The sequence below is a fragment of the Colletotrichum abscissum genome (genome assembly GCF_030869225.1).
Source record: "Colletotrichum abscissum strain IMI 504890 chromosome Unknown Scaffold_42.1, whole genome shotgun sequence".
Lineage (NCBI taxonomy): Eukaryota > Fungi > Ascomycota > Sordariomycetes > Glomerellales > Glomerellaceae > Colletotrichum > Colletotrichum abscissum.
The window spans coordinates 36,559-61,898 of record NW_026850343.1 but is presented as its reverse complement, the minus strand read 5'-3'; the positions used below and the strand labels follow the sequence as shown (position 1 = coordinate 61,898).

The 25,340-nt window shown below is 55.0% G+C and overlaps 7 protein-coding genes across 7 annotated transcripts; 4 read left to right on the top strand and 3 right to left on the bottom strand.

Moving 5' to 3' along the window:
• Window positions 1–6,386: 6,386 nt before the first annotated feature.
• CABS01_13012 (uncharacterized protein) lies at window positions 6,387–9,552 on the top strand (the record flags this gene model as incomplete). The annotated part of the gene is made up of 5 exons (XM_060546359.1): window positions 6,387–6,432; window positions 6,535–7,056; window positions 7,159–7,209; window positions 7,357–8,854; window positions 8,922–9,552. The coding sequence occupies 5 exons, from the start codon at window positions 6,387–6,389 to the stop codon at window positions 9,550–9,552; spliced, it is 2,748 nt and encodes a 915-aa protein (XP_060395257.1).
• A 1,112-nt stretch (window positions 9,553–10,664) lies between these two features.
• Window positions 10,665–11,650, bottom strand: CABS01_13011 (haloacid dehalogenase-like hydrolase; the record flags this gene model as incomplete). The annotated part of the gene is made up of 2 exons (XM_060546358.1): window positions 10,665–11,577; window positions 11,634–11,650. The coding sequence occupies 2 exons, from the start codon at window positions 11,648–11,650 to the stop codon at window positions 10,665–10,667; spliced, it is 930 nt and encodes a 309-aa protein (XP_060395256.1).
• A 1,016-nt stretch (window positions 11,651–12,666) lies between these two features.
• CABS01_13010 (uncharacterized protein) lies at window positions 12,667–13,804 on the top strand (the record flags this gene model as incomplete). The annotated part of the gene is made up of 3 exons (XM_060546357.1): window positions 12,667–12,774; window positions 12,996–13,628; window positions 13,697–13,804. The coding sequence occupies 3 exons, from the start codon at window positions 12,667–12,669 to the stop codon at window positions 13,802–13,804; spliced, it is 849 nt and encodes a 282-aa protein (XP_060395255.1).
• A 427-nt stretch (window positions 13,805–14,231) lies between these two features.
• CABS01_13009 (uncharacterized protein) lies at window positions 14,232–16,973 on the bottom strand (the record flags this gene model as incomplete). Its single annotated transcript, XM_060546356.1, has 3 exons — window positions 14,232–14,446; window positions 14,504–16,697; window positions 16,788–16,973. 3 exons carry the CDS (start codon window positions 16,971–16,973, stop codon window positions 14,232–14,234), a joined length of 2,595 nt encoding a protein of 864 aa, XP_060395254.1.
• Window positions 16,974–19,472: 2,499 nt separating this feature from the next.
• On the bottom strand, window positions 19,473–20,606 carry CABS01_13008 (uncharacterized protein; the record flags this gene model as incomplete). Its single annotated transcript, XM_060546355.1, has 3 exons — window positions 19,473–20,013; window positions 20,154–20,351; window positions 20,449–20,606. The coding sequence occupies 3 exons, from the start codon at window positions 20,604–20,606 to the stop codon at window positions 19,473–19,475; spliced, it is 897 nt and encodes a 298-aa protein (XP_060395253.1).
• An 875-nt stretch (window positions 20,607–21,481) lies between these two features.
• Window positions 21,482–22,414, top strand: CABS01_13007 (glycolipid transfer protein; the record flags this gene model as incomplete). The annotated part of the gene is made up of 4 exons (XM_060546354.1): window positions 21,482–21,626; window positions 21,723–21,781; window positions 21,930–22,048; window positions 22,120–22,414. The coding sequence occupies 4 exons, from the start codon at window positions 21,482–21,484 to the stop codon at window positions 22,412–22,414; spliced, it is 618 nt and encodes a 205-aa protein (XP_060395252.1).
• Window positions 22,415–23,153: 739 nt separating this feature from the next.
• On the top strand, window positions 23,154–25,340 carry CABS01_13006 (uncharacterized protein; the record flags this gene model as incomplete). Its single annotated transcript, XM_060546353.1, has 1 exon — window positions 23,154–25,340. One exon carries the CDS (start codon window positions 23,154–23,156, stop codon window positions 25,338–25,340), a length of 2,187 nt encoding a protein of 728 aa, XP_060395251.1.

The following is a 25,340-nucleotide window of genomic DNA, read 5'->3' as shown; positions in this document are numbered from 1 at the left end:
AGTGACAGGAGTTGAAATCTGAATATCACCAAGAGACTTGGCGGGCTCTTTCTTCTTTGCCACTGCAGTATCATTGTGTCAAGTAGTCGCAAAGGCCCCACGAACCCCCCCGCCCGGAGCCGGGACGTCCGTCACAGCTAACATAACCCTTGACAGTGACGGTAAGGTAGTTGAAGGAAGGACTGGGCGTTGGGAGCCTCTGCCCCAGGAATGCCTACCCGCGAAGGGGCAAGGCAAAAACTTCCCGAGAAGCTTATCCCTTCCCGCTTGAGAAATATGAGCCTCCCTGGTTTCTTGTTCCGGATTAGAGGGTCCCCTCCCCTTGGGTTGGTTAGCAACCTCCTTTGAGGTTATGGGGGACCGGCGGCGGCGGCGGGATGCAAGGCGAGGCATGACGAAGGGGGAGGTATGGATACACTGCACTTTTATCGCAACAAAGTCCTGTTCAAGCTGGGGAGAGAATTGTGATCACGGATGGATGGGCAGAGTGACACAAAGCTGGCTGCTGATGCTGCTGCCGTTCCTCCACATACTCGCTTTCCACGGCCGGAAAAGCAAAAGGCTACACAACCTTGTGTTCCCGAGCCACTGAGTGAGTTCAAGATAATGTGGTGCTTGCATCGACCTTTCCAACAGCACGCACCCGCATTCGCTTTCGAATCCTGTCATTGTTCCGACCCGGGCACTATCGGATGAAGGCTCGCTTCTGGCTGCTTCTGCTACTGCTGTTGCACTCTGAAGCCAGAAACCTAGAATACATCATGCTGCATTTCTGACATTTTTTCTGTGCCTTGCCCGCTCGGCTTACATTACGGACGGAAAACAAAGAACAAAAGGCTATCATAACCATCACCCTATTCGGACAGGGCTTCTCTGGCGAATTTGTTTCACTTTGGTTCGTCTGGTGGGCAAGTTTCGTAACCCGCCGCTCGGGGTCGGGGAGGGGTGCGCTTGGCAGAATACAGCAACATTGATTCTCTTGGCATTTTATGTGCAAGCAGCAATCTTGGCTCTTGGACGGTAACGCAGTGCTCGGCAAACCGAACAGCCGGCGGGAGAAGGCGGGGAGAGAAGGGGGACTATGAGCGTCCCATGGCCCGGTGGTGACTTTGACAGAAAAGTCCCAGAGAGAAGGGCAGCGGCGAGAGGTCGGACGAAAATACTGCGAGGAGAGGGTCAAGACGCTTCGGAGCTTCGAGTTGACACACCTTAATCCTACGCTCTTGGGCTCTGGAGACGACCAAAAAACTCAGAAGGGCAACGAGACCCGATGGGAAAGGCAACCTAACTCTGAACTGTGCTCTGAAATGTGTTTATTCTGGGAGAGAGAGGGATGGCAGCCTGTAGTTGGGACACTTTCGGCGTGGCGTAAAGACCAAACGAAACATGGGCAAAAGCTTCCCCGAATGGCCCCCTCAAGGAGCGAACCTTGCTTGCTTGAGCCTATATTCGCAACCACTGACACTGTTAAGGTGAGGTGGGCGAATACGGCTGTAGGGTTTCCATGCTATTGAGCAGACTGCATACACCGACAAACTGGGTTAATAGCTGGGGAGGTGTCGCGAGACACTTTTCCCACTTCGGCTCTACTCGCCCCCTCCAACAAATGTGACATGAGCAACGACTCGCTTCATTCGGCTGATGCTTTTCAATCCCGCTCGGTCTTGCTAATTCTGTTCGACAACCCTGTTGAGGCTCTGGCTATAGTTACCAGCATAATAAGTCTGGTATACCATACGGCTTTCCTAGCCAATTACGTAGTTTTTCATCGACTGTCGTCTTTCTGTTTTGGCGCGCGGCCGGCACCGCCTATGGGATCGACGTACCCGGGGCAAGGGAGAATTGAGGTTGCGCCGGGGCATGGCGATCAAACCGTCCCGAGCAGCCTGGAGCAAAACAACTCGGCCGGCGGCGGCGGGGAGGGAATGGAATGTTGGGGTGGTCCACTGAGTTACTGGAAGTGGACGGGCAGGCAGGCATCCTTGAAGGGAAGAGAGATAGAACATGAGATAATCGGGAGCATCTGGCATGATGGTGGACGTCAAAACAAACCTGGGCGAGAATACGACGTTCCGCGACTAACATACGCCAGCTGCTGGCGAAGGCCGCGAATCACCCTTTTCGAGTCCCCACACTCACTACGCAGCAATGGAAACAGAAACCGCAACAAGAAGCGGTGCTGGACCTCTAGGCTCTGCTGAGAATCAGGCGGAAGCATCATCAAGCGGATGCAACTGCAACTCGTCCCGTAAAACGATGCCAATCATGCCAGGGCCCAGGGGCTAAGAGGGTTATAGTTGCTATTGCGCGGCCCTGACGATGAATGATGACCATTACCTGTGGAGTGCGCGCGCGCCGAGAGAACTGTCATAGTCAAACAAGGGCTCATGATGGGTCAATAATTCCAAAAGAATCCACGGCCAAGCCTTCTTTTGCCTGGTTTGGCGGTTGGCCTTGAGGGACGATGATACAAAGACGCCATAATACTGCGTACGCACTGACGATGGCCACATTGGAGTTTCTGGGCAGAGTTGCCAATGGATGGTCTCGGCATTCTGGGAAGCAAGAGGAGCCGAAGCAGTCCTGTAACAGTGACAGAGAAGCTCGAGAGAAACACGGACGGACGGGGGCCCTGTTCGAGCTCAGGAGTTATCCCTGAGCTCGAGAGAGAAAACCATTCGTCTTTCGCCGTCGGAGAATATTCGACTTCTCCAACGGGAATTAGGATGACGAGGTTCCGAATGATTTGAGGATGGAAAAGAAGCGAGGAAACATCAAAAAGGAAGCATTTGGGACGGAACAAATCTGTAGATGACAGGGTCCAAGTCACTTCACCATCAGGATTTAGGTAGGTACCGGAAAATAGTGTAGGAAGCCGGCTGTGCTCTTTAGCTGAGGCGCGCTGTTCCAGCCCTTCGACCATGATTCTAGCGGCACCTGGAACCCCGGAAAGGCGGATCTGCAACACCAGTCCCGCGCAAGGTACGGGCATGTGGGAGTTGGAAGTGCATGAGGGAGATGAGCGAGGATGATTGGGTGAAGGAGCCGTGTGCTGTGGCTGTGTGTGTGCGCTTCTGCTACATGGTCCGAGAGACGCGGGTCTCGGGACAAGGATCGCGAGTTGATCTGGTCCTGATCCTCGTCATTCCTCAGTAGCATCTACTGTGTGATGTCGACTGTGTAGGTTATGGATAACTTTGGCTGAGTGGTTGTCGCTTTGAGTGTGCAACATTGGTAGGTCTTGGAGAAACTGCATGGTCATTAGTTTACGGGATAGGAGAGAAGGAGCCGATCTTGCGCTAGATTTCTATCTCGTCTCTCGTCTTCATCGGCCCGGCATAGTCTCTCTCTTTCAGCTGGCCAGCAACTCGATCAGGAGTTTAGAACGGATAACCGGCGCCGAAAGGCGGATATCCCGAGCTTAGGCTAGGTTAGATGATGGAGCACGTCGGACCACGGCCGTGTTGCTTAAGAGAAGTCTCCTTTCTTCGGGTCTTTCTCAGTAGATGTTTCTTCTCTGACAATCACTCGCACAACGACACACACACACGACGTCAACACCTGCTCAATCCCAGCTCTCTATAGCCAACGTGATCGTCACTATCAAAACAGGTACGGACCTCTGAACCACAGACTTCCTGTGGCTGTCACCATCGGCAAACGCTTCTTCCATCTTAAAAAGTGGAACCAAGGGACCGCTCCAGTTTTAGAAGATCCCACACAGAAAGTGCTAAATCAAGCGAGAGGAGGGACGTTTGGTTACGTTGTGGAAGGTGTGCTAAGATCGAGACACGCCCGTGTGGTGCGTCCATCACACACGTCCTACGCGGCCGTGTCTCTCTCTCTCGCTCTCTCTTTTCCTGTTCCTCGACAGTCTGTTAGGTTGGTAGTCTGCCCAGCTCACTTCTCTCCTCTATGCATCTGGGGACACACCCACAGGTCATCCATCCTCGCTCGCACCGCCCTCCTTCGCCTCAAGTTGTCACTGTGTCGCTGAATCTCGCACTCTTTCAACTGTATCTTCTCCCCTTCTCTTACGGGGTGGTTGACATAATCATTTGCCGCTCTATCCGTATGTACCCCAGCTCTTTTTCTCCGACTCTTCTTAATGTGCTTTCTTTTAAGAGTGTTCTCTGATGAACACATAGAAGATACAACTAACAGCAGGAATAGAGAGTAAAAAATGATAAGCAGACAGTAAGGAAGTATGGTAACCTTTGATTGACCGGCATCCAATTTCTTCACCCGCTTGCCTTCCCAGGCTCTCATCCCTCCCTCCCATTCGTAAATCTTCAGTCTCAGCCTCCCCGCCTTTACGCCCACACTCTTATGTATGATGTATGTACCTGCCTCTCGGGCATGGGTAGGTGATTTGTTTTCTTGCTTCTCTACCTTATCCACGCCCCCGTTCCAGTAAAATCCGTACCTGATGTGAAAGGGAAAGAGAGGGGGAAGAGTTCTGGACTCACTCAATTCCGACGTCCATCCATTGTCCATCCATCGGTCACTGACCGACTCCCTTCTCTGCCCACTGTGACTGTGCCTGTATGTATCTGGCTCCCGGCCTGCCCACTCCCCGAGAACCGGCGTCACTCAATCTCTCTTCGGCTTCGACTACCCACTCTGTCTGCCCTACTACCTAAACATAGCATAGCCGGCCTGTCAACGCTCTTCTCTCCCAGCATCTCTATTCCTTTTTGCCCAAGATCCTTTTCATCCAAGACTTTCTGCCTTCCCACCCCTTCGACTTGACACTAGACGGAACAAATCTCAATACACAGCCAAGAGCCGTTGAGGTTTTGAGGCCAAGAAGGATCACACACGTAGTCTTGACCAAGACTTTTCCTCTACCACCAAGTTTGCGCCATCTGCGACAAATCAGCGTACTCGCGGCTTTTCGCGACGTTTCCCCATCCCAAGACTTTGTTGTCTTAGCTAGAACACTCCCTCACAACCATAACCCAGGGAGGGAACAAGACCCCCAAGGGCCATACCCCCCTGTCTCCTGGCTGGCTCCTGGAGTCCTGGCACCCCCGATCCCGACCTGAGGTCCCCTCTCAGTTGGGAAACCCATCCCGCTTGATCCCGCTCCTTTGCCGAGAGATTTCAACTCTCGACACTGCCTACCTTACCTGTTTCCATCCTCCGCCGCCCAGGTTCTCATGTCGTTGTCGTTCTTGTTCGCATTTCTTCGGCCTCGTTATTCTGCCCTCTGATGGGAATCATCAGCGACATTGCATCGCGATACAAGTCTTCCCTCCACCCTTGACTATCTTGAAGCAGATACACCCAAGGCCGGATAGGACCGGGGAGATCGCAGCATCGGAGACAAGACGACACCACACCGGCAAAAGAGGAACGAGAACTCTGTTGCACCCACTGCCCACTCGTCCAAGTCTCTCCAACACCCACGCACTGCCTACTCGGTACAGCGCCTCGCCCCAGACTGTCCACAGTCCGCCCACCCATCGCCCGGGATTCCTGCATATGTAAACGACCTAGCGGGCACGAGAACAGACCAAGTCTCACGCTTCCCTCCACCTGTACCGTCCACACACACACACTCCCTCGCACTCACTCACACACACTATCCACACCTTACCACACACCGTAAGGTATTACCCAACGTAACGCCCTGGCCTGAAAGAGACGGAGCACAGAGCACACACACAGCACACACACACACACTCACAGCACAGAGAGTGAGTGAGTGAGACAGGGAAAAGGGGACCACTCTTCACACTTCACCATCTTTTACGCTAGTCAAGTCAATCCCGTTCCATCCCAGGAGGCGACTAGCAGCTTGTGACTTTTACATCTCGACTTTTCACTCTCACAAACCGCACTCCATTCTCCGCTTTCTCTCTCACACACACACACTACACACTCACAACTCAACTCGACGCTCAACTCACTCACCGACACACTCTCACCTCACACCTCACCCCCTTACCCGACGCCTTCAACGCTGCTGCATCGCGCGCACTGCATAGCCGACAACCCGTTCGACTCCGATCGTCGTCTTCGATCTCACCACCACCTACGACCAACAGCGCCCAGTACCGAGATAGCAAACTCGATAACCGCAGACTCCTCTCTCCCTTCCCCGCGATAGGCTGCCTCTTCCCAGCAGCCCCCCATTTTCGGCTCCGTACATTTGAGAGAACACTTTGAGAGAGAAGAGAGAGAGAGCCCCTGCAGCTGCGCGCTCTCACTCACTCACTCACTCACTCACTCCAATCCCCGCCTACGCGCCTCCTTTCACTCTCATCGTGAGAGGGCCGACTAATCTCATCCAACGACCGCTCATCAGCGCATTTTCTCTCTCACGACACGAAACATCGACAACGACATCACCAACTTCCAACGACGTCAACCAACGTTTGATGCCCAAGACGACCTCCCAATCGCAACCCAATTCACCACAATCAGGTGTCCCGAGCAATCACTGAAAAGAAACAGGCCGCGCATCGCTTTCCTCCCCCCACCGATCCCCATCCGTCTCTACTCGCCAGAGACGGATCTTTCGAGTAGCCCTGGAGGCATACGACGCCTCTGCAGGCGTCCTCGTGCCAGGCTTTGGCCTCGGTTCGGCGGTGCTGAATCCCTTTGAGCATCCGCCCCTCGACTTCGTCCACGATCCTTACCACCTAGTAGGGGGCGACAACGACGACGACGACGAGGACCAGGTCTCCTCCCTCTCCTTCGGCTTCTCCTCCGACTTTACGCCAGACTTTACCCTCGGCCCCGACGCCGACGCCGCCTCCAACTCGGAATCGGCATCTTCGTATCTCGGGAATCATCACCAACATCACCAGTCAAACTATCTCAACCAGCATCATCATCATCATCATCATCAACAGCACTACCAACACAGCGCCGCAGACACCATGAACTTGCCCAGCTCCCACATCCCGCCCCGCCGCAGCGCGAGCATCCACTCCCTCACCCCGTCGCGCGACCTGCTCGTCAAACCCAAATCCCCAGAGAAATCCGCCGCTGCCGCCGCCGCGACCGCCACCAAATCAAAACGAGTGCGGACGGGTTGTCTAACGTGTAGGGAACGGCATCTAAAATGTGACGAAGGGTTACCAGACTGTCTAAATTGTCGAAAAAGCAGTCGAGAATGCAAACGCGGCGTGAGGCTTAATTTTATAGACGTGCAGGTCAAGAAACCGCCGTACATGCCCCCCACTGTGGAGTGGTCAGGTGAGTTGCGAATGCCCTCATTTTCAACGACTGCCCATTTCCGTCGGCCACTCATTCTCTCTGTGCATCACTCATCTTCTCTTGAAGAAAGAGGACGAAAAAATGGTCACATAGAGTACTTGGACCTCCATGCTAACGAACCTACAGTCCAATTCCAAGATGAATCGAGGCTCATCGCCTCAGAGTATGTCGGAGGCCTCGGCCGGTACGCTCATCTTGATAAAAAGGCCGCCGTCGCCCCTCCGCCACGGCATCTAGGCCATCTAGAGCCGACCCTCCGGCACCAATCCCACCTCCTCCCACACGCAAGAGCAAGCGGCCCAGACGCCTCCGTCTCACCGAGAACTCACCTCCTCCACCACCCACCACCACCGCCGCCGCCGCCCCCGTCGTACAGCCACCACCCGTACTATCGCGAACCCCCTCCCCCGCGAGCAGGAGTCGGAGGAGGACCCATCGAGTCATCATCATCATCATCAGCCTACCCGCGCCGCGAGAGCGAATCCGCCTACCTCACGCCCCAAAACTCGGCTCACCAAGCACAGGCGGCACCTCACCACCCCTACAGCCTCCACGAGCACTTCGCCTCGTACCGCGACACCGGCGCCGGCGGCATCCCCAACAGCCGCGCCCACGGCCACCACCGCGACAGCGACGCCTCGAGCGCGGCCTCCATCGTCCCGCAACCCACAGCGCCGCCACCAAGCTACCGCAGCAGCGCCGCCGCCGCCGGAAATCCCTTAGCCGTAGACGGCATGATGACCCCCCCACCGAGCGAAAAGGCCACCGCCGGCGAGCGGGAGTACCTCAACTCCCCCGAGGAGATCCTCTACATGCAAGTGTTCGTCGAAGAAGTCGGCGTCTGGATGGACTCGCTCGACAAGGAGAAACACTTCTCCCGCCTGATCCCCTACCACGCCCTCAAATCCCCCATGCTCCTCAACGCCTTCCTCGCCTGCGGCGTAAAGCACCTGACGCTCGTCAACCCGGCCTACGAGGACGATAAAGCCCTCTTCTACTACGACACCGCCACCACGCAGCTCCTCCGCAGCCTGCAGAACCCGGACCGCAACACGGGCGAGTGCGCCACCACGGCCGTCGTCCTCAACGTCTACGAAATCATGTCCGAGAAGCCCGCCCAGCGCATGAACCACATCGCCGGCGCCCGCGCCCTCATCCGCGAGTGTAAGTGGGACGCCCGGTCCTCCGGCATCGGCGCCGCGTGCTTCTGGCTCAACATCGGCATGGAGGTGCTCTCGTGCCTCGCCTTCAACTGGCAGACGTCGTGGGATCCCGATCAGTGGGGTCTGGATACGAATTTCACCAACGAGGGATGCGGTCCGGCTGGGTCGGCGGCGGCGGCGGCGGCATCGAGGTCCGGTGATGGCTTTGGACAGGAGGAGGTCTGGGTCCATCGGATCCTGTACATTGTGGCCAAGATTGCAAACTTCCGCGCCACGATCCCGCGGTTCCAGGAGCCGAGCCCGCACGACGAGCAGATCCGCCTGGGTAACCGACTCCAGCAGTGGCAGGATCTCAAGAAGCTCTGCGACAAGTGGAACAACACCTGCCCGAGGACGATGCACCCGTTCGGATACCTCTACCCATCGCAGACGAACTCCAAATCCGCCTTTCCCAACGTCTGGTAAGTCTCCCTCACTCCTCTTCTTCCTCCCCCCCAAACTTGTCTTCGTATCTAACAAATCTCACAGGCTCATCAAACGCGCCGCCATAATCGGCCGCCTCTTCTACCACACAGCCCAGTGCCTCCTCGCCCAAACGAACCCAATGGAACCAGGCCGCGCCTCGGAAGAAATGCGCGCCCTCCAGCTCCACCACGCCCACCAAGTCTGCGGCATCGTAGCCCACACAAAAGACCGCGGCGTCGCCTCCGTCGCGATCCGCTCCCTCGCCATCGCCTCCGCCGTCCTCACCGACCCGCGCGAGCAGGAAGAGGTCCTCGAGATCCTCGACAAGATCCACGCCGAGAGCGGGTGGCGCCTCGGCAGCATCCACGGCGAGCTCAAGAGGGCGTGGGGGTGGCCCTCGCCCGCGCCGTCGCACGCTTCTCTCAGTGGTCCGGCTGGCGGTGCCGGTGCTCCTGGGGACCACCGAGGTTCCGTGGGGAGTTATGGCGGTGGGAGACCGGGCCCGCCGGGGAACCCGCCTGCCATGGCGACGTCGAGCGCGCCGTCGGCGTCGAGCGCTGCTGCTTCTGCGCCGATGAAGGCCCTCGTGAACCCGCTCTCGTACGCCGACTTTAGTTTGCCGAATGCCCCCTACAAAGACTGGTGGAAGCCGCCGAATCGCCATGATTCGTACAGCTACCAGGGTTTCCCATGATGACCTCTTCTTTCGCTTCTTTTTTACTCTTCTTTCTTCCAAGTTGGCTTATCTTTTTTTTTCCTTTTCTTACTTTACTATTTTGTTCCAACTCGTTCCCTCCTTCCAACGAAACCGTAAGAGAGGGAAAGGACGGATTCATATATATAATATTCTTCAAGAAAACAGGAGGCGGATATTTGCTCTCCAAACGTTTCAACATCGTGGATTACCGAAAACCCAAAAGAGGGCTGGCACTGGTTTGCTAACCCACCCTACCTTACGATTACGACTCCCTTTATCCTCTCTTCTCTTTTATTTGGAACTTCTTCTCTTCTACTGCATCATCTGTTTCATGCAAAGGCTACAATTGGGAGAGGAGGGCACCGCGGCTTTACAGGACGGCCGGCAAAGCATTGCGTCAGATAGGACGGGTCCCCGCCCCTGGTTGAGAACAACTATGGGGATATGTTTGGAGAGAATTGCAAATGGACAATGGGAAATGTGGGCGTTCCGGCACTTCACACGGAGACAAAGGGGGGAAAGATGGTTTTTATGCTGAGATGCGCTCCAGCACTTTGAAGAGGCTCCAATGGTTGGGAGACCCCAGAATGCTCTGCAAAGGGCACCGATACCATGAGATATTTACTATTATTCTATCTTGGGCACACACTTTTGCTCCTTTGTTTGCTCTTCTTACAGTTCATCATACACAAAGCACTCTAGGGTTAAGGAACTGTCTTTGATCGTTGTCTGCATTATCTGGTATCTTGTTTTATTCGAATGGGAAAGGGGATGTTGGGGTTCTGTCTAACGCGGGAGGGAATCTATCGCAATGCCAATGCTCAAAAAGCAAATGTTAAGCGCTCAGTGTCTTGACACCAAGAACTTTCTATGGAAAAAAAGTTGATTTTCCTTCCCTTTCCAGACTCATCTTCTATTGACGTGCCCAAAATCCATCGACCCATTCGTCCAATCGTCGTGAAATCCGTTTGTCCCATCTATCGCCGTTTCTTCGTGAAAATTGCTCAACAAAGAGAAAAGAAGGCAAGAAAACTCAAAGTCTGCGGGGTTAAGCTAGGAATTATGCCAAGCCACGTTCCAAAACTTTCTTGCTTGCTGAAGGCAGTGCACTAAGCAGAGCCGTTGGTGTTGGTGACGACGCTGCCGCTGACGTTCTCCTTCATGAAGGGCTCGTTGTCGACCTCAATGGAAGGGATGGTCATGCCAAACCTCTCGTAGGGGAAGTTCTCGAGAGTGGGCAGGTACTCGGCCCAGCCGTCGTCAATCTCGCCGACCTGGTGCATGTCGACCTGGCCGGCCTCGCCAGTGCGGCCAGCGAGGACCTCCTTCTCGCGGCCGGCGTACTCCTTGAGGAGCATCTTGTGAGGGCACCAGATGACACGCATGCCGGCGCGGCGACCAGCCTCAACACCGGGAACAGAGTCCTCGAAGACGAGGCACTCCTCGGGGGTGATGGGCTTCTCGCCCTCGGGAAGAGACTCGTTGATGGTCTTAAGGGCCAGAAGGAAGATGTCGGGGTTGGGCTTGCCGCGGCCGGGAGCAATGCGGGTGTCGTCACCCAGGACACGGCGCTGGGAGGGGAAGACTGAGAAGAGCTCAGTCAGGTGGTCAGACTTGAGCTTGAAGTTCGCCTCGTGGGAGGAGGTAGCCAGGGCAATGTGAACGCGCTGAGCAGTCTTGCCGTCAGCAGTGGCGGGCTTGTGGTCGAAGTAGCGGGTGCGACCGAGGTTCTGAAGGAGCTGGGGGATGCCGGGGAGAGGCTTGGTGGAGGGGAAGATCTGGCGCTGGAGAGCGGACAGCTTCTGGTGGTACTCCTCATGGGTAATAGGGAGCTGAGCCCACTCGTGGAAGATGCGAGTGGCGTCAGGACCAGGGCGGCCCTGAAGCTTGGCCTTGATGTTCCAGGGAAGGAGAGGGCGGCCGTACTGCTCGAGGACGATGTTGATGCAGGCGGTGTAGAGGTCTTCGGTGTCGAGGAGGAGGCCGTCCATGTCGAACAGGCAGGCCCGGATGGGAGGGAAGCTATGTCAAGATCAGTCAATTGGTTCGTTGAGGCTGAAGGAGGAGAGAAGACTTACTCGGTGCGAGGAGCCATTGCGACGGCAGGCAAGTTGCAGAGGTGATGTGATGAATGTCAAGTGCGAAGGTAAGAGAGAGGAAGAGGGGGTAGCAATTGAGTATCCTCGAGACAATTGTCGAAGGAGCAATGGTAGAAGGAGGAGTGGTTGAGGGTGGAAGAGGTCTGAAGAAAAGGAAGAATCTCCAGTTGGGGGTATCACGAGGAAAGTTTGTGGAGGTGAAGAAAAAGGCGGAGGATTTTTCTTAGCAGCAGCCAAAATAGGCCTTTTGATCCTTTCTCGGAAGGACCTGAGTCAACAAAGTGAATTTGAGGGACGGAAGGAACAATGGACAGGAAGCCAAAGGTCAAACGGGCAGGGGCGTTCAGGAACAACGGCGGGGTGAAAACGGAAGCGGAAGGCACCGATGGAGGGGTCGCTCAGCTCTTTCCCGAATAAAATGGCGACCAGATGGGGAAGTGGGGTCCCAAGTATCCCCGTACACTGTACCTATACTTTCTGTGCCGTCTTGACACTGTACTCCGTACATCGTAGCAAAAACAACTAACAAGTACTCGAGTCACTGTACCTAATACAAAGGGTTTCGACTCTTTATGGGATACTTAGAGTAACGGAAAACATTTGAGTCAAATTTTGTCTTCGCTGTCTTTTCTTCTAATACCGACAGCCTTAATTGTACTGTCGCTCACCTCGGATTCAGGAATCAGTATCTTCTCATAATAGGTACAGTTCAGGCGACGGCGCATACTGTACCCCCTCATGGTGAATCGATTGGATCCCAGCGAGTCCAGCCGCTGAAAGACCCCTAAAGCGCTGTATTACAGGTACCTTTAGCGAATTGGGTCAGCAGAATGTGGCTTCCACCGCCCGAAAACATGTGAACAGCCTCACCGTCCCACCCCACCAAATCCACGTGGGGACGAGACACCTCAGTGACGACATTCCTGGGGCTGCCTTGCCTGCACCTTTGACTCAGCTTGACATCTATTCTCAACGTCAAACGAGTCTACAACAACTCGCTGCTGCCTTCAAGATGGCGTCCAAGGAGACAGAGAAGGAGCCTCAGGGTAAGGGCAAGAACACGCCGGTCAAGGATGAGCCTGAAGAGGTCCAGGAGAAGTTCTCTCCTGAAGAGGAGGCGGTAAGGCAAATTGTTCCCTTGCTCTCATTCTATGCATTTTAGACTTCCCGAGTTACAAGCTCTTCGAGTATTCAAATGAAATCACATGAAGCCATGGCTGGCAAGTGCCGAATCCCTCAATCTCATACCACCCCTACGATGAGCTCAACACTCACCTCAATGACCATGAAAAAGCTACTCCAACCTCGATCTCAATCCCTCACATCTAACACAACCCGCAGTCCCTCCTATCCGAATCCAACACCCACAAAACCGAAGCAAACGCCCTCTTCACATCCTCCCAATACACCTCCGCCATCGCAAAATACGACGAGGCCGTCTCCGTCTGCCCAAACTACCTAGACTACGACCTCGCCGTCCTCCGCTCCAACATCTCCGCCTGCCACCTCAAACTCTCCCAATGGAAAGACGCAATCTCCTCCGCCTCCGCCGCGCTCGGCTCCCTAGACCGCATCGACAAGGAATCCGCCCTCGAGCAGGAACGCCGCGAGAAGCGCAAGGCCGAAGAGGAAGAGGGCGTGGAGGAGGAGATTGTCAGCTCGGGCGCCAGCGCCGCCGCCCCCGCGCCCGTCACCTCCGCGGAAGATGAAGAGGAGGTCGCGCGTAGGAAGAGGGCGGACGACGTCCTGCGCATTCGAGCGAAAGCGCTCATGCGGAGGGCGAGGGCGCGGAGCGAGGAGGGCGGGTGGCAGAACCTCGCGGGCGCGGAGGAGGATTATAAAGCGCTGGCTGAGATGGGGAACCTCGCGGCCGCGGATCGCAAGATCGTGCAGACGCAGTTGAGGGTGTTGCCGCCGAGGACCAAGGCTGCGCAGGAGGCGGAGACGGCGGAGATGTGGGGGAAGCTCAAGGATGTGAGTTCTGAACGTGAAATTCGAGAGATTGCTGTGAAAGTGTTGCGCTTGCTAACGTATGAATACAGCTGGGCAATGGCATTTTGAAGCCGTTTGGACTGAGTACGGATAACTTCCAGATGGTCAAGGATGAGAAGACGGGAGGGTATTCGATGAACTTCAACCAGGGTCAATGAGTATAGGCGCAGACTACCACAGTTCGTCGGTTTATCTATAAAGAAACAGCATCGTTTCGCGTAGGCATGAGAGAAGCGATGGCATCATAGAAACACAGGAAGCTCATAAGCATAGCTCATTTAGGCGAATAACCTAATTTCTCGTTCATGTTGCTTTGGGAAAGATGATTACTTATCCTGTGAAAGTTTGCAAAGGGTTGAATTGCTCAACTCTGCAAATGTGTCTATCAAAAGCATATCGTTCATCTTCTAATACAATAACAGTAAGCACAAGCCAAAGTGGCCCTTGTTGGTATTAATGCATTAATTCACGTTATTCATAGGGTTGTTTTCCCAAAGTCCTCCATTATCCCTCTCTTCCTCCCTCCATCCTTCATTTGACACTTCGTCCGTGATATACCAAAACAATGACCATCTCCCTGGTCAATTAGGTGTAGATACTCTCGGTAATCTGGTTCACCTGGAGCCCCTTTTCCGCCATCTCGGCGTCCCGCAAAAAGTCGAGCGGGAACCAGACGAGGTGGCCCTTGATCTGGTCAATCTTTTGCCGCGCGTCCGCCGCCGGCATGAACTGGTCGAAAATGTGGCCCGCCTTGACGCCCTTTGGCGGCAGGTATCTGTCGTAGTCGTCAAAGGTTTTGACTAAAGGGAATGTTAGCTCTGATTCAATACTGCACAATGCGAGAGGGGAAAACCTACTGTGGTCATCAGGATCGGCGTGGAACAGGTGACGGTACAGATCCGTGTTCCGCGTAGCGTTGCCCGTCCACATCTCCCACAGCTCGTCGTTCATCGGATCCTCGACAAACTTCCACGTCTCGTCGCGGTCCCACGGGTCATTCTCCGCGTGGCCCGGCGGACGCGCGTTGGGGTCCTGCGACCCGTCCAGGTCCTGCGCGGGCAGAAGACCAAGATGCTCGCGCCACAGGTACCGGCGCAGCGACGTCGCGTGCCACCCGGCCTCGTAGGGCTTCCCGTCCATGGTGCTCGGCACGCGCTTCGTGTCCTCCATGACGATGCTGAGCTCGCTGTCGTGGTATCCCAGCTGGCTGCGGTCGTTGAGGTTGCTGGAGCCGCAGACGACGATGCGGTCGTCGACGATGAGCAGCTTGGAGTGGATGTAGAGCTCCTCCTGGATCCAGTTGCGGATCTCCGTCTCCGGGTCCTCGTCCTCCCACGGCTCGTCCTCGATGGAGCCGGAGTTGGCCATGGCGTGCTGCGCAACCGAGGTCTTGTTGTTGAGCTGCGCGTCGCCGAGGCTGGCTTCGAAGCGCTGCTTGGCGTCGATGGCATTTTGGGCTTCGGTGGTCTTGCCGCCGCCGACTTGTTCGGCCTTGGCGCCCATGTGCTCGTCGCGCTCCTTCTCGGTGGGGTCGTTGATGCCGTGGATTCCCGTGCCCATGACCTCTTCGGCTTGCGCGCGCTGCACCTCGGCGTACTTGACGCCCGTGTCCTTTTCTCTCTTCTCCACGGCGGATGTGCGGTTGAGACGGTCGTATGATCGCAGGTTGAAGAAGAAGATGTGGTTTCTGGGGTCGATGCCCTCCTTCTTGACCTGCTCGAAGATGGAGTGCTCGCCGCGGCAGATTGACTTGTACTGGTAGTCCATGATGGCACGAGTACCGGTGGCTGCATCGTCTCTGAGATCGCCGGCGAAACCGGGAATGGCGGGGATGAGGACGATGACGCGGAACTTACGGCCCTCCTTGCCAGCCCTCACGACGGCATCGACAATGGCTCGGCCGATTCGGTTGTGGATCGGTGCCTGCTGGTCGCCGGTGGCGGTGATGAAGAACTGGTTCTCAATGTAGACAAAGTGCTCGGCCTTGCTGATGATCTCACAGTAGGCGTTCTGGATCGAGTGGTCGGTCAGGATACCGCTGGACCAGTCGGCGCTGGACCGCACGATCTGAGCGTGCATGGATCCCTTGTTCTCCAGGTTCGACAGGCTCTTCTCGTCCAGAGGGTGGGTGAGGTACTCTCCCACAGGATGCTTAGGTCGTTGGACTCCCACAAGATCCTCGTCTTCGGCCAGACGGCCGCGCAGCTGGATCCAGTCGAATCGGTCGTCGCGCTTGTACTTGTCGCGCTTCACAAAGTTCCAGCGCAGGACAAAGTGCTCGGCAATGTCGTAGACGCAGGGGCCGACGACACCCATGGATACGTCGTGCCAAGGCATGCGCCCGTACTCGGCCTTGCTCAACTCGTTTTGCTTCCAGTCCTGGACATTTTGGAAATCCATGATTCTGTTGTTGTTGAAGTCCTGTCCCGGCCAGACCTCGTTGTGGACGCCCTCGGGATGTGCGTCAGCGAGAGGGTGGGTATGGCTGTCCCAGCGACCGAAGCACAGATCGAGACCTCCGATGAAGGCCATGGCATAGTCAATGACGATAAACTTCTCATGATGGGCCCAGTAGAATGTCATATCGGCGCCGTTGGAGAGGACATTGTGATCGGGATGGCGCATAATCTTGATGTTGCCGTAGCCAGGCGAGCCCTCGGGGCACAAAGCTTGCAGGGCATGCTTTGTGTGGGCAGAATTGCAAGTCAGGGCGGCCTCGACTTCACGGTAGACAATGATGTGAATCTGGACGCCGGCCTCGGCGCGGCGCTTCAGGACCTGGTCCAATCTCCATTCCTTGTTGTGGTGAGGGGGACGGCGCAGGAAGAGCTCAGGGGACAACCACCAGTCGCAAATGTAAATGGTCTCCTTTGCGGCCTCGAGAGCTTCGGAGACGGCCCAGAAGTAGTCGCGGCCGTCGACGTACCACTTGATCAGGTTGCCGTCGCGCTCCGGGAAGAAGGACTTGAAGCGGTGCTCCTCTCCAATCTTTGTCCGCTTGTCGTCGGTGGCCTTTTCGTGCTCCTCGTCGTGGCGGTGGTTGGCGTTGAACTGGAGCGCGTGTCAGTTGTGCTGGTCGCTCCAGGCGGCTAGCTTTCCCAGGTGGAATGAGCTTCAACGGGGAGGAGAAGATGGTCTTACAAGGTTGGCAAGCTTGCCAATCTGGTGTTTCTTATGCACAAGATGGACTTTTGCGTCATGGAGGTGGGTGCCCTCTAGCTTGTCCTCCAGCTCGCGGAATGGCTTCTTCAACTTATCCATGAAACCGCCGCCGCTCCCGCTTTCTTCCTTCTTATGGCCATGGTCGCTTGTGGTCATGAGCCCCATGATTACGGTTTGTTGCCCTGGGCGCTGAACGGAGGGTATGTTCGAATGGAAGAATTGCGCAAGCTGCGAATGTTGGTATCTCTAGATCATGAAGTCGTGGAGAACGGAACGGATAGTTAAAGTTGAAGTTAATGGGTGTGGCTGGTGTGGAGGGGTATCATAGGATGCGCGGGGTACACTGAATGGCGGGGTGAACAAGTTGAAGCATTCCAGCCCAAGTATGCAGCACTCGGATGGGGAAAGGCCAGTGGAAAGTGTTTAAGCTTCGTGTAGCTTGGACTTGTAGGTGTGGGAATAGGTTCAGGAGGAGGGAGAAGAGAAGACGAGACGGAGGAAGAGAAGGAGGAGAATGGCAATGGAGGGACGGCGCGTGGGATGGGGAAAGTAGTAAAGCTTGGAGGGAAAGCTTGAAATTAGAAACCCCGGGCTATGTCATTCCCGTCACTCGTGCGCCGGCGGGAGAACTAATCAAGCAGGTTAATTGGGGTGCGAGGATCGAGAGTAGTTCGGCCGGAAGCAGGATCCAAGGCCAAGGAAAACGAACAGAAAATGGAACTCTCACTCGTGCACTTTGGGAGAAAAGTGTGGGCGCAACGCCGGGACGGGGGGGAACGACACACACGACGATTGTTGGTGGTGAGACACGACAAGACTACGGATAGGTACTTTTGAATAGCGCAGGATTTGTATGCAGAACCAAGTACCTCTCACCCACCTCGGTATCGGGCCTGCGTACGTGCAAACAGGCACGCAGTCATACCTTATGGAGCACTGCAGCCACGGATAATTACTGTACAGTTGCACTCGATTTCAAGGCGGGGCAAATGTGACGATCCGCTGGGTCGAACGACTCGGGTCTTGGACGACAATTATCCATGCCTCGCAGCTTGTGCCTGTGATGATCCGGATGCAAGAATCCAGCCCCTGTCCAGCCCGTCAGGGACACCATCGAATCCAGCCAAGCTCCCACCCTCCATCTGCCAGTCTTTGGGAGAAAACGATCCCGAGGCCCAAGAGGAGCATGTCTTGGGACCAGTAGACCAGCAAACCGAGCATGCAATGCCACGCGTCTTGCGCCTCCTCTTTCAGCCGTTGGGACCACAGCTCGGAAGGCTGGCGAGAGTCCGCAGCTGAACTCAATTTGAAAGGCTCCAGTGCTCAGCTTAGCAAGGGCTCGCGTGCCCCTGGATGTCCGGGTCATATCACAGCCATGAGACTCGAGCCAGACATTTAAACACCAATCTCGCCCCTTTCCCTGGCAACGTCTTTGGAATTGGAAGCATCTGGTGGGCTGAAGGCTGCAGAAACAAAAACGTAAAAGAACGCCTGCCCCGCGCTCGGTGCGCCGGTCACAGGGAAGGTCCCGTCCGTTTTGGCGGTTTGAATTGGTCAATGGAACGCCGTCATTGGTTTCTTGCTTGAGAGGTGGGGCCTGCTACTCTATTTTGGTCCTGACGTCATCTCCAGCACGTCAGTCACGGTACGTACATTTCTGATAAGATTGATCCGGCGGATCTTATCGATAAGTCCCAGCTGCCCATCACGTCGAAAGCCGCATCTTCTGCCCTGCTATCAACTGCGACATGCATGTGTTGCAGCTCCTTTAAAATGTCGAGTCCTGGTCGCACGACAGCCCGGTACGATGCATAGGGGGAAATAGAGCATGGCACATGTGCCGAACTCCGGCTTGTCCTTGTCATGGCGCCATTGCGAGCCGCCTGTCGCAAGTTTGCATTGGTCTGGACTGGTACCGAGCGGAAGGGTGGAAACCTGAATTTTGGCGTTTCTGCATCTTTGGCGGACGACAGCCGTGACGTCACAATATCGGCAGATCGTACTGCCATTGTTCCTCGGGAATACCCGCCCATTGATCGTATACCAGGGAGACGGAGGTCCAGAGTCAATTGGACTTTTCTGAGGATCTGATGTTGTGAATTTTGAGTTTTGGGGTTGGGTTTAATGTGGCCTTAAATTTCTAGGTGAAGTGCTACGCATCATGGCTTCAAGTGAGCCCATGAGACTTTCTTTACCTACTGAGACCACTCTATGAAGCATATTCGAATCATGAGAGTGCGCTTTTCTCAACGGATGGTGTGTCTGGACCAATAACTGAACCGTTGAATCTTTGAATTGCCGAGCCTCATGCCCTTACTGCCACCACGAAACGACCGCACTTCGTCGCAAGCATCGTCTCTTTGATATAGTTGTTAATTCTCAGGAGATCCGTCACAGACACGCTTGCGCAGAGTTTCTGGGCGCGGCATCAGGTCTGTTAGATCCGATCGTGTTTATCATCAGCATTCCTTGATCTACATTAGGACACATCTAGGTCCTGTCTTCCCACGTGTATCTGCCCATGCGCCCGCGCTACCGTTAACCGTCTTGTCTTGAATAAGCACAGCTTCAACGTCTGAATTGCGTCCTCCATGTCTTGTTTCAATGACCAAGGTAAGACAACCATGACAAGACAACCGTCCATCATTCCAGCTTCCCAACCCATCAGTGAAACACCAACGCCCGGATATCGATACTCTGCCGACACTCCATCTCATCCATCTCCGGGTCCCGAAAAGCACAATGCGCAGCCCTCCGAACGACCGACGTATCCGAATCAAAACACTTGATGAACAACGCCTCATCCGGCTTCTGCCCATCCAAAAAGTACCACCGGTGCGCCGGATTCGGCTTAATCGTCCACGTCTCGGCCCGGTGACGGGGATAAATAATCGCGCCCGGGACAAGGTCCTCCTCCGCGACCGTAGTCCCGTCCGCGACGGCCAGCGGGTCCCGCCGCACCGTCGCAATAGGCCGCCAGATGTTGATGATCTGGAACCGGCGCTTCTCCTTGTCGAGGAGTCTGCCGGCTTCGTCCGCGCCGAGGTGGTGCCTCGCCATCATGACGGCGCCGTCGTAGGACTGGTCCACGTGCGCCTTGTGCAGGGGGCCGCGGTGCTCCGTGTTGCGTTCGCCTAGGCTGTGCCAGTTTGCCGGCCCGCGGCGGATCTGGTGGTTGAAGATGACGACCCGGCTTGCTCCCGTGCTGTTGGTGTTGACCCCTGGTGAGCATGGGCCCTCAATTGTGAATGCTGGCCCCCACTGGTGTATATAATAAACCTTACACCGCCCAAAAGCTGCCCACTTTGCGGCCGGCTTGGATAAATGAAAGCGTGCAAGACTTACATTTCCTTGTACAGCTTCTCCATCTCGGGATAGTAGACGCCCTTGACCCGTTCCTCGTCTGTAAAGTCCGTCTCAACGCTAGTGTGGCGGACGTACTGGAAGCCGTGGGTGTCGAGGGTGTACTTGTCCTCTTCGCCTCTGATGTCGGAGACGGTGACGGTGCGAGGTGTCATTTTCCTCTCATTTGTGACTTTCTGACTGGAATTGAATAAAAGGCATGAGTATTTCGAGCTATTGACACGGTACTCGAGAAATGTGAAGTCTTGTAAACAAGGATATTAAAAAGCGGCCTTACCCCCCTACAACGATTGGGGTGGGAGGGGTTCCATCTCCAGGGTCGTCATAGTAGTTTATGATCGTGACGACTGCACGTCTCTCTGGTCTTTCGGCTTCTGTGGACTTGATCTGTGCCGTGTCCGGCAGAGGCTGGTGATTTGTTGTTCCCACGGCCATGATTTTATCTCTGATGCTATGATATCGTACCACAAGACAACTGTCTCAATTGATGAGGTGGGTTTTGAGACTCGGGTCGTCCCGCTGTGTATTGTCTGTAATGTACTTGAATATGTGCAGATATGTACGAAGATGACTTAGACGACAGAGTGTGAGCAACTAGCAATGAGAAGACCAAGGCATTGAAGGCAAGATACAGAAACCAAAATAAACGCAAGGGAGCATCTCAAGATGAGAAACACAGTGGTCCCTCATCTACGAACTGGAGATTTGCGAGCGGAGTCCCTGGCAGCCGGCGGCACGGCAGAGGGAAGAGGGCCGACTGGACGGAGCTCCGCCTTCTCCTTTTTCCGCGACCCCGCGATGGACTGTGCCCCATGCGTCCATGCACTGTCCCGATAGCACGTGATTGGGGTTGAACGGAATGAGGGGTAATCATTATCCGCACTGTACCGACGTATCAGGAACGAGCAGCCGGTCAAGTGGATCCGACAACCCCACTGTGACAGCTTGGGCTTAGCGCGTTGGATCTCCAATGGGCGGTCCAGGTCCCAGGTGGTGGGGTTTCCAGGGAGAGGTCCCCGCCATGGCCCATGAGAAGCTCCTGCTGGCTGCTGCTGCGGTGGTGCTGCTATTGCTGTCCGGGTTGCTGCGTATGCGTGGCTTCCCGGGGGGCCATTTGCTTGACCGCCCCTCGATTCCCGTCCTGTCCCTTTTTTTGGGTTTCGCTTCTCGTCTGAACAGCTCCTGGAACATCTGCTCTTTACCTGTCTACATCTCCTCCCTTTCTTCTACGCTTCTACTCTCCTATTCTTCTTTCTCTCTCATCAAACACATCTTTCAAACACTTCAACAAACCCCCTACATCAGACACAATGGCCGCTCAGATCCCTCCCGGAGGAACCTACCTCGACACCTTCAAGAAGTCCTTTGTCGATGTCAAGCCTGACGCCGACAAGGAGAATGCCATCCCTACCTCCGACTTCCTCGATGCCTCCGAGTCTCTGACCACCATCTTCGGTATGTTCCTCCAGCACGACTGCTCTCTCTCAATACCAGAGGAGACACCGAGCCTTTGATGGTTTCCATGTCTCTAACGAATATCCCCTCTTCTAGATGCCCTTGGAGGCGTTGCTTTCGGTCCCGTCAAGAGCGACATGGGCGGCAACATCAAGGTACGACTTCACTCCTCTCGATACCCCCGACACCCTTCACCACATGTTCCGAATCATTCCTTGTCACGAAGCTCAGATACTACCATATTCCTCCTACAACTACATCCAAGAGACGTTGACGAACAATGCCTGACTTATCCATGTACAGAAAATCCGTGAGCGCCAGCTGGCTGCTCCCGGCGAGTCCGCCACCCTTCAGGAGCTCGTCAAGGCCGAGCTGGCCACCAAGAAGCACGTTGCCACCGAGGGTCTCCTCTGGCTTGTTCGGTAAGTCTGCCTCTGAGCTCCCCGTATCACCGACAACGCAGCGGCCGAAACTAACAATACTATTCTGCCAGTGGTCTCGAGTTCACCTGCATCGCCCTGAGCCAGAACGTCGCCAAGGAGTCCGAGGAGCTCTCCGAGTCCTTCCGCAATGCCTACGCCACCACCCTCAAGCCCCACCACAGCTTCCTCGTCAAGCCCATCTTCAGCGCCGCCATGAGCGCCTGCCCCTACCGCAAGGACTTCTACGCCAAGCTCGGCTCCGACCAGGACAAGGTCGCCGCTGAGCTCCGCGTCTACCTCGCCTCCCTCGAGAAGGTTGTCGGCATCCTCAAGGGCTTCCTCGCCAGCAAGGACGCCAAGTGGTAAGCGCAAACAATGCTCTTGTGCGCGCTGACCGAGAAGAATCAAAGGCCCCCCAAAGAAAGCGGGGACCAAAAAGAAAGAGAAATAAACAACGAACAATGACGATATGATGGAAAGAACAACATGTCCTGTCAGTGTCCGCTGCGATGCTAGTACATCGTCAGCCACGAGCCAGTTTACGCAGCCTAGAAATGAATCACAACCTCGAAGCTTGAACCAAAATATTTTTCTTTGAGCTTTATGCAATCGAACAATGGCGAGCTTTCACAATCACCTTTGACACTTTTGAACTCTCCTGGAGCCATAGTACACAATGTCGAGAGTCGTGAAACATCCTTCGTATTTAACAGGGCTTGTCAGCACACTCATGGACATTTACTTCGCACAACAGACACACAACAGATAACATCCACACAGCGACAACACTCAGACCCCATTCAACACCCCATCCGATTTTCTTCAACAAAAGCAAGCTTTGATTCTTCAAACATACTGCAATATGTATTCTCCAGACCAAGTCACCGAGCAAAGCAAGTTCCAAATTCAGTTGCCGGCAGAATTGTACCTTGAGATAGCTCAATGGCTCGGCCAGTTTCAGGCCGAGACAAAGGGGCGAGAGTACGTGATAGAAACATACGTATTACCCGCCGACGATGACGTTGAGAATGACATTATTAGGGACTTGAGGGATGTAGATTTTTCAAGCACCATCATATCAGCCGCCAAGGAAATGCATCCCACAATGGCCATGCTCAACGCGGGCATGGTCAATAAGTACTACCACAAAGCGATCAACGACATTGCTCTCCGGTGGGACGCTCAGAGCGAAAACCCCAGGGCCGTCTACCACGCCGCAGTGCACAACAACGTTGATCTCCTCCGCCAGGCCCTTGAGAAGCCCGGAGCTAAACCGGACTACGTCCCACACAGCCTAGAGCCGTCTATATGGACACCACTCATGGTGGCTGCGTCTAAAGGCTATGCTCAAGTCGTGGACCTGCTTCTGCACAAGGGCGCTAATCCAGCACTAAGCTTCGCCGCCCGTCATCGTTCATGGTGGGAACCGCGCATATTTGCTGCAAGCCCAGAGTCAGGTATTGGCTTGTATGAGTTTGACAGAGACCTTTATGGGCAGCCCTCGCCCCTCCATGCCGCCATGCTGGCTCCCGAGAACGCGTTGACCATATCCAAAACTATTCTCAGGTCTCTCCCACCACGCTTCTTGGCCAAGATTTCCGATCCGCATGGACTCTTCCTTGCTATTGCTGTTGCTCGAGACCATGTCGATTTGGTGGACATGTTAATCAATCGAGGCGCAGATTTTGACCATGGAGGCATAACTAGCTTCCATATGAATACTCCGGTACTTCATCACGCCGTCTCCGGCGATATGGTTCGCAAACTGACCCTAGCAGGTGCGCCGCTACATACACCTGTCGAGTTCGGCCTCAATGCTCTCCATGCTGTCTGTCTCCGTCAGACAGATTGCTCTTCTGCAATAAGAGAGCTCGTCCGACAGGGCGTTAAGTTGGAAGAGACCACGACTAGCATAGACCTACGACCACCTCCGATCCCTCAACAGGGACCTCTCCGGAAGATCCCTCAGACAGCTCTCAATCTCGCATGTAGGCAGCTCAACGTCGCTCACATCCGAACGCTGCTCGAATTAGGCGCTCACCCACTCGGGGCATGTCTTGAGGAGAGCCCTAGGAAGAAGATGAAGGGCAGTAAGTCCGTGAAGGATAGCGAGCTCTATAAGGTGACACCCCTTCACGATTTGTTTCTACCTGACTACTTTCTCTTGGAAGCACACTATAAGAGCAATGAGGAAACAGCATGCGCCATCAAAGCGGCTTTCAATTTGTTAATAAGCCACCCTCTGGCTGTCGAAGCAGTATCGTCTTACGGGAACTTTACCCTTGGGTTCCCAAGCAGCGATCTCATGCACAGGATTTCAAGATCATTCTGGATGAGTGACTACAGTGATTACACCGGCGACTTTGGTAGGTACACCCCTCTGCAAATCTTTTTCGTTCATCCTTTCTCGGACGATCCCGAGATTCCACAGGCCATGTTCGACTTGGTAGAAGATGGTAAGGATCAGATCAACGCCATCATAAAGCCGCTCTACATCACGCCGCTCCTGGCTCTCCTAGGCCACCGCTTCGACCATTCTCTCGGCGACGCAAACTTTTACCGGCCAAAATTGCTCAAGTGGCTTCTGGAACACGGCGCCGACCCGAACTTGTGCGACAAGGAAGGCTTCTCGCCCCTCCACTATGCAGTGTTCTGGCTCGATGCTCCGGCCGTCAAGCTTCTCCTTTTACACGGCGCTCAGGTCAAGCGCGAGGACGAACTCCAGGTCATGGACGTACTGTTCGGTGGTGTATTCACCAGAGCGCATCAAGAACAAGCAAAAAGATATCGTCACTCCCGGGAAACCGAATGGGCGCGTATGGTGGAGCAAGTCGGCACAGAGTGGTCGACGCACGGCATCGGCAGTAACATTGAGCGCTGGCAGCCCGGCACGCCGCTGCCCGCATGTACGCTCTTCAACTTCGAGGGTAAGTTTATGTTCGAACTGGATGAAGAGGCTCCCGTGCCTTCAGAGCTCGTGACGCGGTGGGGAGGGTTACGTGAGGCTCTGAGGGGGGATGCTGACGAACGTAGGAAGCGGATCTTTGCGGCGCTGCTGCGAACGCCAAACGTGCTGCCCTTTTTGAAGCCCAGGGGGGTAATGGAACGTGATGGTGAGGTGAACCTTGGCGAGGACGGGTCCGGTCCTGACACGATTCGGTACAGTGTTTTGGACTGGGCGAGGGCGACGGCCCAGAAAGGTTGGTTTCTTCGTAGGATCAAGCGACTTGGAGGGGAGACTGGAGATATCCGGCCCAAGGCGAGGCTGGAGACATACGGCCGTTGTCCGTAG